This window comes from Micropterus salmoides, unplaced genomic scaffold, assembly GCF_014851395.1.
Source record: "Micropterus salmoides isolate LMB-PRFRI ecotype aquatic unplaced genomic scaffold, ASM1485139v1 Ms_hic_scaffold_10, whole genome shotgun sequence".
NCBI classification, from domain to species: Eukaryota; Metazoa; Chordata; class Actinopteri; order Centrarchiformes; family Centrarchidae; genus Micropterus; species Micropterus salmoides.
The window spans coordinates 8,874,502-8,891,538 of NW_024040041.1; the positions used below are offsets into that span (position 1 = coordinate 8,874,502).

At 42.2% G+C, this 17,037-nt stretch overlaps 1 protein-coding gene across 4 annotated transcripts in view; it reads right to left on the minus strand.

The window, feature by feature from the left end:
* Positions 1–17,037, minus strand: part of LOC119883918 (myosin-10) — a 61,153-nt gene that overhangs the window by 42,835 nt on the left and 1,281 nt on the right. For 2 of the 4 annotated variants that reach the window (XM_038694419.1, XM_038694423.1), the window contains exons 1-2: positions 16,472–16,816; positions 10,609–10,765 (exon numbers count right to left, since the gene is read on the minus strand). In XM_038694419.1, the coding sequence (XP_038550347.1) occupies positions 10,609–10,765; positions 16,472–16,816 (502 nt within the window). Of the gene's footprint in view, positions 1–10,608; positions 10,766–16,471; positions 16,850–17,037 lie in introns of those variants that run through there. The other 2 variants (XM_038694417.1, XM_038694430.1) reach the window with 1 other exon arrangement.

The window sequence follows — 17,037 nt, forward strand, 5'->3', positions numbered from 1 at the left end:
CCGGCACGCAGACAGTGGCTTTTCACACAGACATGTTCAGGCTTTGTTCCTTCAATGTTCCCGGCTCAGAGGCAGATCAACACCGGCTCAGTACCTTTCATATAGCGCAGCAAGACACATATTGGCACAATACTCCCGGAAAAAAAAGGCTGTGTGACAATAATATTTTTATCAGGTTGAGGCTGAACTAATCCATGCTCGTTACATAATGTTACATTGACTGCATTTAGCTGACGTGATACATCGGTGTTAGCTCGCCTGCTTTTTGGTAACTAGCTAGAGCTAGATTGAATATTATCAATGAGATTGTTGCCACAGTTAGACCGCAGTAAGAAACTTTACTGTAGTGAATGGGTCATCTACTGAGTTCTGTGCTGTTATGTTGTATTATTGTTTATTATGTGGGTCACATATGTTACAGCGACTGAGACGGTGGAGAAGCTGTCTACCTTAGTATCGGTAAAACCACAATAAATATAAATTGAAGGTTATGAAGCAAACAGCAGTAGATCCATGCTAAAATAACGATAGCTGGCTACCTTGCCTTGTGTTAGGTTAGTATAAAGAAATCGCTCCACATTTGCTTTGTACCGTTACATCCTTTCTTGCATCCTCAAATCGACACTTTGACATAATACCAGTGGTACACAGGATAGTAATATGGATCACGTTAGCTGGTGAAGTAATGTGGAAAGCCATAACATTACAACTATAGCAGGCTATATTGCAATGAATAATGTTAGCAACTGGTTGTCGTTAGCCGGCGAGCTAACAATCAGCCTTTCTGATGTTGACTGTTTTCACCCGACATCATCTGATTCTCGTTTGGCCTGATGGGCTTCAGCACATACAACTTTATCGTTGTCCTTAAGTGGAGTTTGTGTAGGAGTCTGTGTTGTGCTGGGAGCCAGTTGTTTTATGGTTAGTGGACTGCATTTCGTCAGCTGCGGTGTTTTCGCTGCAGTCGGCAAGAGGCTCAGGAGCGTACATGTAGCCATATCCCGTGAGTGCCTATGTGCAGCCCAAAAAGCAGAATAGTGACTGTTCCAAGCAACAGCGAAAACAGGCGTGTTGTTTAGTCCTAAGTGAGGCTGCAGCCCATTAACAAAGAGATAGTAAAAAGTTTATTTACTGATAAGTGATTTCATTGAAAAACTACATATACTTTTTACATTTATTTACACTATGTAAAATGTACATATAGCCCCTTCAAGATTAAATTGCAAATTGATGGTCGCTGACTTTGGTGAGAGTAATGGAAAGCCCCATGTCCTGTGGGCTTGTGTTTGGCTTGTAAGGCTTGTCTCATACTGTCTGAGCTGTACTCTACAGAGAGCTTTCAGACAGGCTTTTGGAGACTTTCCCTTTTCAAGTCCCACAAAGCACATTTTTCAAATGCTTCTGATGCAGGGGTGAAATGAGAAAAGTCTGGGAGGTGAAAAGAGCGGTATTGAGAGAAATATGGCAACTGAGAGAGAGAGGAAGAGAGAGGTGTGGAGGACCAGGTCCCATGTGTTTCTCATGGAGACGTGCTGGGCTGGTGTGGTAAACATTCTTGGGATAATTAGAAGACTCTTTGAAATCTAATATGCCTATTCCCCGGCATTAACTGTTGTTCATGTCTGTTGCCCTGAAGATATGCACCAGTTATATGACAGCATAGCGGAGAGACAACATAGACAACATAGAGTGTCGACAGTGGAATGGAAATCCACAGCTCAACTATCCAGTTGGGAGTCAGTCAGTGGGACTATAAAATCTGGTGGGGGTGAGACAGTTTAATGCAATTTGAATAGTTGTATTACCTGTATATTGTGTTTGCTAGAGAGAAAAAGCAATACACATAAGTGACAGAGAAACAGAGAACAGACTACAGACTACAAACAAACACCCTTAGAACTACATGGAGAAGAGAGAGACATGGCAACAGTGAGGCGTAATCTACCTTTGGTTCACTGAGCACAGTGGTCATGCCAGACAAAGTACCAGCAGCTTCAAAATAGCAGAACACAATAACACACAGATGCACTTGTGTTCTCATTTTCAACAATAGCGAAGGGGTATGGGGTCTATTCTCTGCTTCTGATACACTGACTATTCAGACCATTGTTCATCAGCCTGGCTAAACAAACTTTAATCGCATTCCAGTCTCATAAACTCATCAGCAACGACTGCTCCAAAATAAAAACGTAATTCTGTCACAATACAAAAAAAACATTCTTAACAGGGTGAGTCTGAATTTCATTATAGTTCATTTTTAGTTCAGGTTTGTTGCGGTTACAATGCTAATACTTTCTCTGTGGGTAAAGTTCATGGTAGTTCATGACAGTTTTGAAATGTTCCAGTCGAGGATCCAAATGACAAAGTCAGGACTTTGCCAAAACACCAAAGGTAATGAAATAAGTTGTCTTTCTTACTAGATGTGAGCCGAGGGAATATTTTACTACTGCATGGGGTGCAATATGCCGTGATGCAAAATGAGCGCCTGTGTGCAGCCCAAAACTGCAGGAAGAAGATTTGTACACGTATGTCATCAACTTTTTTAAATATATGATCTCTTCATTTTGGAAAGAAAGCACTACATAAAGAGAAAGTAGAGAAAGCAGCAGGACTCCACTCCAGGTTTTCTACTTTTTTATCACATGTGCTTGGAAACAGCTCATGTGATGCATCAGGCTGTCACACCTCATCATGCTTATCCATTCTCCATCACTGTCAACAAGGATTACGTGTTATGGGTCCTGTGGAAATACAATATACATTATCAATATTGCTGCTTAAAGGTCAATTATAGATTTTATGTACAAGAGAGTGGGTATCTGGAAATGTAGTTTGCACTATGAGTCTTACACATGCACAGTTTTGTTTATGCTAACAGAGTGTGGGTAAAATTAGCCTTGTGCTGTTGGGTGTTGCCTTTAGGCCAATAAAAGGGGAGAGAAAGCAGTTGCGGGAGATATGACAGTAAGTACTTGGCAATGTAATCGATTGCAGATGGCAGCCGTTGGGTGGCTTGTTTGGTCCACAGTGGCTCTTTGTGATGGCTAGGCCTGCCATAATCCAACAGGACAAGGCATTTTTCGTGTGCATGCGTGTGTGTTTATGCTGGCACCTCTAATATCACAGTGCTAAGCTCTACAGCCCCACAGGAATCCAGACACACAAGGGGGAGCGTGGGTTCAGCCACAGAAGTGAAACTGTATCAGTGTCAGACTTTGTGGCAGTGTTTGCCTGAATCTGAATGAGTGAAAGAATAAAAAAATAACACACTAAATCGGAAAAAAATAGAAAAATCAGAAAAGGGATAAAAGGTTACCAGAGGGTTAAGTTTAGTGACTACAAATGAAAGTAGAACACTACAGCAGGGGCAAGTAGAAAATCAGAATCAGAAGTCAGAAAAAGAAAGAGCTTTATTGCCAAGTAGTATTTTATACACACAAGGAAATTGCTACGGTGATAAGGTGCCCCACATAGACAAACATACAGTTGACTTAAATAAATGTAAAAATATATAAATATTAAATAAACAGGTGCAAGTTAAAAAAGAATAACAGAACTATGTGTAGAGAAAAAACAAAGTGGCAGATCTATGTTGCGTATTGCAAGGGGAGAGGATTTATATTTATAAAAATATATAAACTGACAAAATATACAAATATAAAAGAATAATAACAAAAATGTGCTATATGGCAGTTTGTGCAGTGATAAGGTGAAACAAAGTAATGTTGCCTTGAAAATAAAAAAGGTGATATGATTTGCAGTCTTGGATACGTGCCAGACTTTTGTCAATGTGTTTACAGATTAATACACACACATATGTCATCGGTAGCTCATTAAACAGAGTGACGGAGCAGATCAAGCCGTGCAGCTAGCTGCTTTTGTCCCTGGCCTGCACTGGCGTGGGCTGTAAGGTCATGGGTGTCAGTGAGAGGGCAGTGACAGCATCAGCCAGGTAACCCTATCTGTCGTGTTGAGGCTTATGGTATCACTGCTATGTGTCTCCCATGACAACACTATCCAAGAACGAGGGCAATGCATGACAGACACCTTAAATCACTTCCCCCACAACCTCTCTCAGATACGACCGTCTACCATCATGGGTTAAGACCTGGCTTCATGGCAGCTAATAGTGTTGACTATTGACTACACATGTAATCACCTTTATGTCTTGAAATGAATACAATACTCTAAATAAGTGATGCAAAAGAGGTGGGTGAAACAGATTTAGTCTTCCTAACATTCATACTTCATACAAATTGTCAACAGTGGATAAAAATGATAAAAAGCCAAGATTCAGTTTTCTTTCTATAAAACAGTCACATATGCATGACACCTGGCACACAGCAGCTTTCCCAATCATCGCCCTGTCCAGGTTAGGTAGGAAAGGAGTGTGCGTGTGTACATGTGGGGAGGAAAGTAACCATAAATCAGAAATGATGTACGACCCCTGAACAGAAATATGATTTTATCCTGTATGAACTCCACAGCTGTCTGCCATTAAAAACATATCTGGCCATGTCTGTGTGTGTGTGTAAGACAGAGTGTATTTGCCTTTTTATATACAGTCTATGGTATTTGCAGTACACTCATGCAAACATGCAGTTTAAACAGGCTTCCCCATTTGTCTGAAAGTCATCTCTTGAACATGCTGCACGTACAGACGGTCATTTGAAGACCAGGAAAAAGTCCCTCACACACACACACTCCTTACTTTCATTCACCCTCCACATCTGTCTTGTCACTCAGGCCTTGGGTGTGCCCTCCACCAGCCCATCTCTAAAGTCCTCACTCCCCAACAAGAGGCCTCATTTCCCAGGGAAGAGCCCTTTAGCTCTAGGCCTCCCTGTCTACACCCACCCACCCACTCACCCACTCACCCACCCACACACCCACCCCCCCCCCCCCCCCCCCCCCCCCACACACACACACACACACACAGCACCCTGGTCCCAGCCCCCTTCAGGCTGCACAAAGCCCCCATTGTAAGCACAATGCTGGCCGCCCCGTCTGCCTTTCCCCTGTACCCTCTGCTCTGTTTCCCCCATAACTCTGTCCCTTCTGCCCCCTCTTGCTTTTGCCTGACTCCCTCGTTCTCTGCTTTTCAGTCTCCTTTTCCTTCCTTCCTCTTCAATCTCCACTACCAATTCTGTTGATTGTGTCTGTAGTGGTCTCGTCTGTGCCCTCTTTTAGGCTAGCCCCTTTCCCCTTCAATATTAAGTCCTTAAACATTGCGTCTTCTCTCCCCCAATCTCTCCCAGCATGGCCCTCCCTCTCCCCTCTGTGCTCCAAGACATTTTACACTTCTCTGACTGTGGGATAAGAGGCATTTCATATATAGTAGTATCTGTAGTTCATGTGAGGCAGGACTCATGATTGTAACTGGAAACTAAATACAGAATGTAACTCGCTTTGCAACTGGGGTCCCAAAGCTTGTCTTCAGTGCTTAGTGAAACAGCTCTCCAATATTACAGGACTGCCTCTCCACAATTTCAGAGAGTATTATTTTCTAAAGGGTTAAATGAAGGCCATTGAAGACAGTACAGTAGAAAACAAATTCAAATTTCTTCTCAGACTACTGTCGAATATGGCACTTCAAACAAATTATAAACAGTATATTTACTGCACTTAAAGGTCTTGTTCAATGTCTATACCAGATGAAGTCCCCTGCAAGGTACTGCGAGAGAAAATGTAATTCATCATCACAAACTAGTATAAATCGAAAAGATATAGCAGGCAAACAATGACATGACACTGTTGACCAGTTAAAGGTGCGAGTGTATGAGGGGAGGTGAGCCTGCACACACTACAGCAATCAAAGCCAAATCTGGCTCCTCTACCTGGTCATAAAACCACTATTTTACCTGTGTGAGTACACCGATTACAATTTGGTTTTGGTTTGCCAGCCTTGGAGTCTCTTTCTTGCAGCTTACGCACAACCTCTTTTGCCCCTTTGTTACCTGGTATTAACATATAATCTGTATCTGGATACATCCGGATAATGATATCCAATTCACAAATATTTGAATTTAGTTTAATAAGCATTCTCGGATCGCAGTAAGATAATTTGTTGGGTGGACTTGTCATCAAAGATGGTGTGTTCTAAGGTAAGGGATATCTTGGATGGGGATTATTCTTTTTTTTGCTGGGGGAAAGTTGCTAGCTAGCCATTTCTGAACACGCTGTGCCTTTACTGCCATCTGTGTTGCTCCAAATTTCAATTGATTCCACCATCCCATAACATTTGTTTAAAAATGACAGAAGCAGCCATAGCATTGACAATGGGGTGAAGTTGCAAGACTGGCACTAATCTAAAGAAATCTCTCTAGTATATGCTTTTCCAATCTTCCTTTGCCAAGCTGCAAACCAAATTCTGTTAATTAAATGCTGCATTGACTATTGGCAAAGCACATGCATGCATATTGTTTAACATGTTTGATGTTTTTTGATGAGAGGTTTACTGCTATACAGCTTATGTGGTATACGCAGAACTATCTGTGGCATTTTACTCATAAAATAACGACCAGCCCTGCTAAGGCTGTGTGGTTTCCTGAGTCAGCTCAGCTGCAGTAACGCTACTGTACAGAGCAGTTGCCACCTGGGTGTTAGTCTGCCTCATCAGTCTTCCTGAGAAACAGCTGCGTGAGCCAGAAACAACTAACTAATAAGAGAAGACTAAGATGACTTAAAATGGCTAAACACACAAACACAAAAGCAGAATCTGGAAATCTGCCCGAAACTAGCTGGTTGAGGGTTGAAATAAGAGAAAGTGGGGACACAACGTTGTCAGTTAAACAGAAGGCTAACCATGGCAACCCTGGTTAAATCCTGACGTGGAGGAGTGATGAGAAGGTGGACATTGCACACTCTGGTCCTCCTGTGTTTCCTGATCAAAGGAGGAGAAGGAAGGAACAAAGCAAACCGAGCCACCACAAAGCTTCCAGCAGAGCTGTGGTTTGTATTTTTCATGTTAACTGAAAGGCGACCAAAATGCCTTCAAGGATGTGGGGAATTTTCCTCTTCGGTGTCATGCCAGAACATTATGGTTGAAAGAAAGAAAAAAATAAAGGGGAAGACTAACAAACTAGTAAGTAAAGCAGAGAAAATGTGGCCAGCTGCTTTAGTCACTGACAGAAGAAAGAAAGCAATTAAAAAACAGTGGGAGATCCTAAAAAGTTTGCAATATTAGCTTTGGAGAGATCAAAGTAGCCATATTAAACTATCCGAAGGAGATCCAGTCAAGTCAACACACAAAAGTCCCTCATGGCTGCCAGCTCAAATACTGTCACTCACCAAGTGACACCTCTATTTGAAATCCCAGGGGAAGATTATTTTAGTCGCACACACAGATACACACACAGGTATCCATGGTGAAGCCCCCCTGCTCAGAAGCCCAGCAGTGTGTAACAGGCTGCTCGGATGACTGTGACAACTTGACGGTAACTCAGCATGTAGAATTTAGCACTGCATGGTATGGAGAGCTGGAACAGTGATGACCTCATTCCTCTGGCTGCATTGCCCCGCCCCTTTGTCCGAAAGAATGAACGCCGCCAACAATGGTGGCACAAGAGAGGTGTCCCATATCCAGACAAACCTCTCGCATAGTGATAACAGGAAGGGAGGTGTGTGTGTGTGTGATTCTTTGTGTGTTTGTGGTTCTGAGTAAAGCTATATTAAGGAATCGTAGAATTTGATAAAAATTTTATCAACTGTAAAACTAGGGATTTTTGTGGAATCTGCCAAATGTGGATGCATTTTATAAAAATTGGGGTTGTCCCTAGCTTCATAACCATTTTTTTCACAGCACTGAAGCCAAACCAACAGAAAAAAACCCCTTTTGTTAAGCAACTTGGTGTCATTTACTGGTGCTGCTTTTGTACTCTGCTCTCTCTGTTACCGAACGGCGGGACTCAGAGCCTCCTCGGTAGCATTGGGAGATGCAAGACACACGCTTGTTGTAGACTTTGTGGCTGTGTGGGCTGATTCAGATTATTATTATTATTTATTACCAGTAATCAACAAATAGCCTATTTAATAGAGGATAATTCACATTACATGGTTTGCAATGTATTCATTATGAATTGTCCCCTGTTAAATAGTATTGTAGTATTTTAATATCCTACTGTTGCAAAACATTTATTGTAAATCATCCACATAAATAATTGCATCCATATTTATATATGCATATTTGCATGATACATCAAATTAATTTCTATTGATTACATTTTTAATATTTGCTTATTGAGTTGTTGAACTTTAATTTATCCTCCACATAATTGCACACTCTTTCTGATGACAGAATGTGCTTAAATTGTAAAACAAAGAATAAAAATTAATAAAACGGTTTCAGGGCGCTATTAGGAGGAAATCAGCGATTCAGGAGAAAATCAGTGACTTAAGAAGTTTCGTTCAACATTAACCCAATATAATACTTAACAAATAGTTTCCCAGAGCTTTGGTGCTAAGGTCCAAACCAATGCACTAAGTCACATGCCAACGCAGAGCCCAGAGCACAGCCTGAGGGCCTGTAATGACAGGGAGCCGCCAGCCCATCAGTCAGACACACAAACCCTGGAGCTTTACAAGACTGATGTATGTTGGGATAAGTAAAAACTAAAAGGGAAACATTGGCAAACATGCTATTTAAAGAATCACACCCTTCAGATGAGAAACAACAGGCAAGAGAAACAAAAAGGAGAAACTCATGCTGCTGTTTCACAGTTTGACAGTGATGGCACACAGCAGAGAGGCTAAGGCTGTCTAAACACTGATACATTGTTATAAAGGTTCTGCTTATCACAGCGGTTCTTCTACATCAGAGATTCAAAAACAATTAGTCAGACCCAAAGTGGGCCACAGTCCTGTTTCTTGCGAGTCATTACTTTGTAAACATGTTCACATGTTCAGATCTAATATTGCACACACAGCGAGGTGCAGACTTAATTGCACTCTTCTTTGGTCCCTCGAACGTTTTGGGTTATCTTGCCTTCATCAGGGTGGACAACTTGACATGGACTTATAATATCAACTGTAAACAAGCTAATATCTTGAGTATGAGGTTTGTGGCACAGACCAGCTGAGCAGTGTGTCCAGGATGAAGACAACTCTCAGGATCAGTGCAGCAGGTCCAGTTCCTGAGAACCTGAAGTTTGACGCTGGCTGATTCTGCTTTACCCTCTCTCGCTCTCTTTTTCTCTCTCTCTGTCTCTTTGTCAGAGGGCATCAGCTCTATCAGGCAAGCCTCTCACCACCCACGCTATTAGGAGTGAAGAGAGCTCACCCTCGCCGCTTTCAGAACGCTGCTCCTCTCTGAAACACATAGCGATGCTGTCGTCCATCTCTGCATCATTATGTACTGATATATTGTTGAAACCAAGTGGAGACCACTGAAATAAATTATAACAAATCCACAGGGAAAAGTGAGCCTTTTAGTTACATTATCATTTTTTTGAAAGCTTCAGGTGCAAATGCAAAATAAGGATGTATGGCTGCACAAATCTAGCCCTCTTAAATAATGACATTAGGGCTGCAACTAATGATTATTTTCATTGACGATAATCTGTTGATTATTTTCTCTATTAATCGATTAGTTGTTTGGTCTGTAAAATGTCAATCAGTGTTTCCCAAAGCCCAAGAGGACGTCATATGTCTTGTTTTGTCCACAACCAAAAGATATTCACTTTACTGTCACAGAGGTATAATGAAACCCAAAAATATTTACATTCAAGAAACTAAAAAATTACTCAAACCTGTAAATTGATCATCAAAATAGTTGATTAATATAATAGTTGACAACAAATTGATTATTCAATTAACTGTTGCAGCCCTAATTGACATCACTATGGACTGAACTTTGTGTTTGAATTTGAATTTGTGTGCTTGGAAAAAAGTTACAGTGGTTAAAAAAAGAAATCAGTCCACAGTTTGGAGAAATAATGGCAGATAGAGCCAGAAAGTTACATAAGCACAGCATATCACCAGCCAATAATATTGAGAACAAGCTCAGTGTGGACAAAGGAACTTAACACTTCGATCCTTAATCCTTTGCCCGGTGTTTACAATGCTGGCGATGGCGCTGAACAGCCTCTCATTACCGTGCAATTACCAATTGACCATATGACGCTGGTGAACACCTGCCAGATAGGTAATCTTCTACTTGACCCCCTCAGTGACAGCAGATCTCTAAGACATAATCAGTGATGTCACGTCCTCTCTGACCTTGTGACCTTTCACACCCTTTGCACACTTTCTTCACACACTAATCTCCTGGGCTATGCAGCTGAACCCCATGCTGCCTGCAAGTGAGCTAAACCCCCTGCCAAACAAGACCAAAATGCAAACACACTTGCATGAAAGACAATCCAGTGATACCAAAATCCACAATTTTGCTTGCCAATCGAAAGTCAAAATACATTTGGATCTCCCTGGAGACGATAGCAACTGAAAAATTCATAATACAACTCCATTTGGTAGCATTTTAAAACACTAAAATTCACACTAAGCATGATCATCATGACACATGAAATGTTCAGAAACCTATCAATGAAGACAATAATGATAGTAAGGAGCTTTATATAAGCAAGATAAAAGGTCCATTTGAGGAAAACATACCTTGAAGCATGCAGCGGTATGCTGACTCAGAGATGGCATAGATGTGTGGAGGCATCTCGTGCCTCTTCTTCCCTCTGTACATCTCAATGATGTTTTCTGAATAGATGGGCAGGTTCTTGTAGGGGTTGATAACCACACAGAACAGGCCAGAGTATGTCTGTAATTAAACATACAAAACAGACAAACATGGGAAATTAATAAACAGTAAGGAGCAAAGAGAATCTGCAGCTCAACATCAGAATCACTGTATTTTCAAAACTATAAAAACACATTAACTGAGCTATGGCTACAGATAAACAGGCAAAATAAACTCTCACCAACCAGATTTAGAAGTGGATAGAAGGAGAAAATGTAAAACATCTGCAAGTTTACAGCTGTTTAAATCATCAATCCTGCATTCTATCTGTGAGAGACCTCAAGTCATTACCCACTATTTAGGAGCTTGACTACAGGGCAGTGATAGATACATGGCAGATTGACTTAATGAAACACTGAACAGACTCAACAAAATACCCTGAGAGCCCTAAAAAGAGTCTTCAAATCTAACAAAGCACTTAACAATGTACATGAATATTATTTGGTTACATGTTGCAGCAAGCAGCTTACACTGCAAACATTTAGTCAACTTTATGACTTGTGGGGTTGCATTTGGCTGTGTAATTAGCCCAAGGATCTCTCTCCAGAGAGTGTGTGTGGTATGAACGATTCTCAGCTATGCTGCAGGCTGAATCGACCAGGCAGCAAGGCAGCTAAGAATGAGTGAGAGGCCCTGGTGGGGCAAAGGCTCTCTCTCATTCTGGAGATGTTATGGGGGCTTTGCATTCCTCCTATAGACGCCACAGGGGAGTTGCTTAACAGTACCATGACTTTCATCACTGGGATGTAGCGGCCTACGCAAATGCCCACCTGTACTTACCTCACTAGCAACCTACAAACAGTACGTAACGTGAACCTTAACTACAGTTACATGCAGATGTACACAAAACTTTAAGAAGAGTGAACACTGAAGTAATGGAGAGCTACAACTGGAAGTTAGTCAATTAGTAAAAATGTGTAATTGCCAAATTGATAAATCATACAATCAATGACATGTGGATTAAACCACCAACAAAAAGACACATATCACACAGACATACGCTTGATGCATGTTTAAAGCAGTCAGGCCTATGTGGCTGGGGGCCCCGGGGATCAGAGTCAGCCGGCTCCCTGCTGGCTTCAAGGTCAGGGTGACAGACATTTCTGTCTCCTTTTGGGACCAAACATACACTCTACAGACTTTTCTTTCTTTCTGTCTTTTCTGTCTTCTGTCTTTTTTTTTTAACAAGGAACCATTGAATTACAAAACTAAAAAATCAGGAGTATAGGAAAGGAAAATTACAAGCACAATCTGCAACATGTTAGTTGCTTCTTTTGACTGCCAGTCAAGTCACTGGAGTTCATAAAAAAGCGCATGTTCTCTACAGACTGCAGTCTGTAATAAAAGACTGGGCCACTGTTTTAAAGAGCTTTAATTCATTCAATGGCTATTTATTCTGTTACCCTTTCTTGTTACTCCTGCTTCAATAAATGGCATCATACCATACTACAGCACCGCCAATAACCAACTATTTAATATTTAGAAAAACTATGTCCTACAGTCATCTTTTCACATCAAAGCATCAGGCATCGTGACATCGGCTTCATAACTGAAACTACATCCAAGGCTGAGGGAGGCATGAGTGACTCAGCAGCCATAGGTTCACTAAGGGGAGCAGACGTTACGTAATTCAGATCAGTAAGGGCCCTCAGTCAGCACTGATGCTCTGTATTGATAGAGAAAAGAAAAAATGTATAGGGGTAGAAAAAAGAAAGTGCGGAAGGAGAGAGAGGCAGACAGAAACAAAGAGAGGAGCAATGATAGAGCTGACAGGGTTCCCTCAGGTCCAATCCAGTGGAGAAGAGCAGAGCTGGTAACAAACAGTGAACCGTGATCTCAGCCTTTCTGTAAATTGTTCCCAACGTGACGGGGGTGGGGGAGAGAGAGAGAGAGAGAGAGAGAGAGAGAGACCGGGCCTGCTGAAATTCTAACTCTCCACTCTCCTTTTCCAGGCTAATGAAAAATGTATTCCCCCTTATCTGGAAACTGGAGCTGCTATAAATAGGGGGTGTGTTCTGTTCTCTTTCGTCCTGCAACATGCAGCACTGAAGCAGCTGGCGAGGCCGCAGAGAGATACCTGGAATCTAGGTTCAATGTGGAGTGTCCCAGGTAGCTAAAGGGTGCAAGGGGGGCATTGTAATGTGAGGCACCATATACATGCATATGTTTTATTTGGTTAAAACTGCACAGAGCACTTCACCCCTCTTAAACAGAGTTGGCATGGTGCATCCATGTTTGCTTGGGAAACTTAACCTGATCTCTAAAAACAACAACCCAACAACTTATTTAAAGTTAAAGGTAGAGGTCCCTTATCAATCCCCCAATTTCTGTGACCAATTACACAAAAATGTCTCAAAACCAAAAAGAAACAAGGAGTACTTTTATGCATGCTTGTTGCACTCCAGGAATAATTGGAAAACTCTTGCAGGATCATTGCAGTATAAAGAACATTTACTACCACTGTTGCCAGCTAGCACGGCAAACTCAACACCGGTTGCCAAACCAACATGTCTGGCCCAGTCCAGGAAAGAGAAGGTGATATTTCCACTGTGAAATCAGATCCAGGGGAGGGGATGCTGTGGCCCAGTAACAGCTGAGCAACACACAGGCAACAGCAGACACAACAGCCGACCCCATCTGCCATCTCTAATCAGTCAGGCAGCGTGCCTATATGGATAGGCCCCTCTCCATTGCAGAGGCTAAAGAGGGCACTCTGGGTGCAGAAGCAGCCTCGGTACCATTAATCTGTGTGGCGTATAGAAGACCTTGACCATTCCCTCGACAGATTTCATAACAAAGCTTGTGAACACTTCAGACAAGGGTTTTGAAATATGATCAGTACACCAAGACACATGGTATCAAATAACATGAACAGTAGCAGGACACTCTCTGCTGCTTTAATAAATTGGAAATTCTTGTCCAATGAATTTTAGAGCAGGGTGACCCTTGGCTTAAAGCTTATACTACAATGTATTAAGAATGCAGTGTGAATGATGCTTCTGTTTGTCAAAGAAGGTGACATGAAAAGCAGACAAAAAAGTGAAAGGTTACATCAGGGCCCTGTAAATTTGAATAGAGACTTTAAATCAAACATGTAAAACCTCTCTCTTCGCATGGATCTGAGCATGACTGTGCATTTTTGTTTTCAATTGTTTTTCTGTGCTGATTTTACCTGTTGCCCTGCAGCAGGTCCAGCATTAGAAAGTAAAACACATTTTAAGCAGGAAAACAAATGGGAGAAGTTTGGCTTGCACGCAGCTATCATTTAAATCTCAGAAATATTAAAATGGCATAAAAAGTAAAGATGTAAAAAATAAAATGAGGTCTAGATTCAAGAAAGATGCAAGGACACAAAGTGCATGTCACTGTTGTCCAGGACCAGTGAGGCAGGCAAGAGGAGAGAAGCAGAGGGAGTGTGGGAAAGGGAGTAGAGCTGGTGAAGACAGGACAGACACTGAGCAGCAGCAGGGCTGAAGTGGGCGGCAGGAGACAGACAGACGGACGATCTTTTTGCCATGGAAGAATGCTGAGGCTTTCTGACAGCTGAGGCTTATCTAGCGGCACAAAGGCCTGCTTGTTGCCTCGCTAGTGTGGGGTAGCCTAGTGTGTAGCACTGCAGTTAGCCTGTGACTCACCACCTCACAGAAAGCAAAACTGCTACAATAAATGAGTTGGCTCAACAGGCGGGCCGACTTCACACGGATGGAGCAGTCATAGGATAGACAGAAGGATGCTTAAGTGGCAATAAGTACCATTTACATAATTACAATAATAAATGTGTGTGGGGGATGGATAGAGAAGCTGATCAGTACCACTGACAGGTATGACTTTGAAAATTCACTTGATGTACGCCAACACATTCACTTGCATTTCCAAAAGTTCAACAGTGGAGGACAAAAGAAAATGACATAACTGAGATATTTCCACTGTCAAGGCTTGATCTCAAGCAAAAGACAACAAACCTGTCTTATTATAGTATCGTGTGTGGTGCGATATTGCTTCGTTTTAGTTTTTTGTTTGACCTTGGTTCAAATAGTTTGGTACAACTGTCTCTATGTCACAAATGCGCACATTATTTGTTCTTATTACAAGGGGACTGAGAGCATAACATCCCCTTTAACATCTGAAAGTAAAGTGACCTATGGACTACAGCATGCATGCCCAATTAAATGAAAATGAAATGAAATCTAAAAAAAGGTAAAACTATACGTAAAGAATCGGTGCAGACTTGCCACAGCTTTTCCTAAGCAGACTCAAGCCAATATATGCTGATCACACTATGATTCACATATGGAAGTCTTCCCAACCATCTTAACTAAGAACACAGCCTGGGGGAGGCATTATATTATGTCTGCAGTAGATGTAGCTGAGCTCTGGGGGTAAGTCAAATACCGTGGAAAAGGTTTAGAACAGGGGGTTTCTTCTTCTAAGAGCGAGCGCAATGGGAAAATCCTCTTCCTGATCGAAAACCAGCACAGTCAGAAAGATGTTTTCAATTTCTCTTAGCCGCCAGGCAAATTAACAAGCTCCAAAGCCAATTTCAGAACCATGAAAAAGCAGAAACCATGACACTATGGTATGAAAGAGAAAATGAAGACGACCCTAGGAGGGAACTGGGGGCAGATATGGGAGAGTGATGATACCACCTTCTCTGAAGCATTCAGCTCTCACTATACCACATGACTAAACTGAAACACTCACCTTTTGGCGTATGTAAAGTAATGAGTTAACGTACAAAAGAGGGTAGACTTCAGCTGAGAGCCAGTGGTGATGCTGTAGCACGTCTTGTAAGGAGGATACATTTTAAGAGCAACAATTCCCCCTTCAGTCCCTGAACCAGTCTCTCAGGTGATAACCAACCCACATTCTATTCCTGGAAAACATGTCAGTAAATGGGTCAAGATCACAACTACATCTTCACAGAGGTAAAACTGGATTATGGGATCAGTGGCGATGCAGTGATACAGACCACCACAAATGTTAGCTGTGATAACATATAGAAGCATTTCATAATACATAATTAAGAGATTAGTCAAGAAAATCACTTGACTGACCATAATGACACAGGTCAACAACATTTTTGACCACAGATACCAGAGCTTTTCCTACCTCCTTACAAGCTGAGTGCATTTACTGAGTCTTGAACTGCCATGAGGATGGCGATGGAGGTGACAAAATCATTCTGTTACACCCCACATTTAGTTTAGTTTTACAGAGTGAGATTGCCACAGGTGAGAGCGCGAGGTCATGCCTTCTCTGTGATCAAAAAAGTCCCACCAGTACGAGCACCAAGCACGATAAACAAACAGAAGCTAGTAGTGTTTATGGAAGAGGCCTGCCTTTGGTTGAGGTGAGAAAGAAGCAGTGGGGGGAGGGTAACAATATGTAACCTAGAGGCTCTAAGGACAGAACATCCAGTGAAGGTGAAAGTCTGGCAGTGGTTAAAAGACTAGCGAGATCTGTCACTCATACTGTGTGCAAATATGTGTGTGTGGTCAGGATTCCTTCATGGCAGCAAGAGGCTCAATGCCCTCTCTGTCTCCAAACAAAGACTGATATATATCAGATCTTATGTTCACATAAGAGTGCAAAAGACAGGCAGCTAAAAGTTAAGACAAGAGAGCATACAGGCAGAAATACTGCCCATCATTTCACAATCATAACAACTAGGGGTGAAATTCAATCTACAGCTGCGAGAACCATGGGATCTGTGTGTATGTCACTCACGTATATGAGTCCCGAATAGTAGCGGTCCTTCAGGTTATGCAGCACAGACGCCTCGTTCAGGCAGGTGAGCTCGGCCATGTCTTCCACCTTGCTAAACTTGGGCGGGTTCATCTTCTGGATGTCATCCTTGTTGATCACCACCTTCTTACCGTTCTCGGCCAGCTCCACCAGCACCTCCTCGCCACGCTCCTCCCGGATGCTGGCCGCCTCAAAGCCATGGCGCTCTGAGGGGACCCACACGAGCTTCTTGGCCGTCCAGTCAGCTTGTGTGGCCGGGTTATAAACCACAGCCCGGTCCACAAACAGGTACCGCTCTGGGTCCTCTTGCCCACTCCGATGAGACATTTTACTTGGGGTTTACCAGAGCAACGTGGCCACCTAGAACAGACAGGGGTGCAGGGATAGGAACCTTAGACCTTACATGCAGGACACAAATTATCAGTAACAGAATCCACACCTCATGTGTCTAATAGCCCTTGACATCTCCCCCATATGATCAGCACAGACTACTTAATAAGGGGTAATGGTGTTTACCTTCATGGTAACAGTGTCACTAATACGTTCTG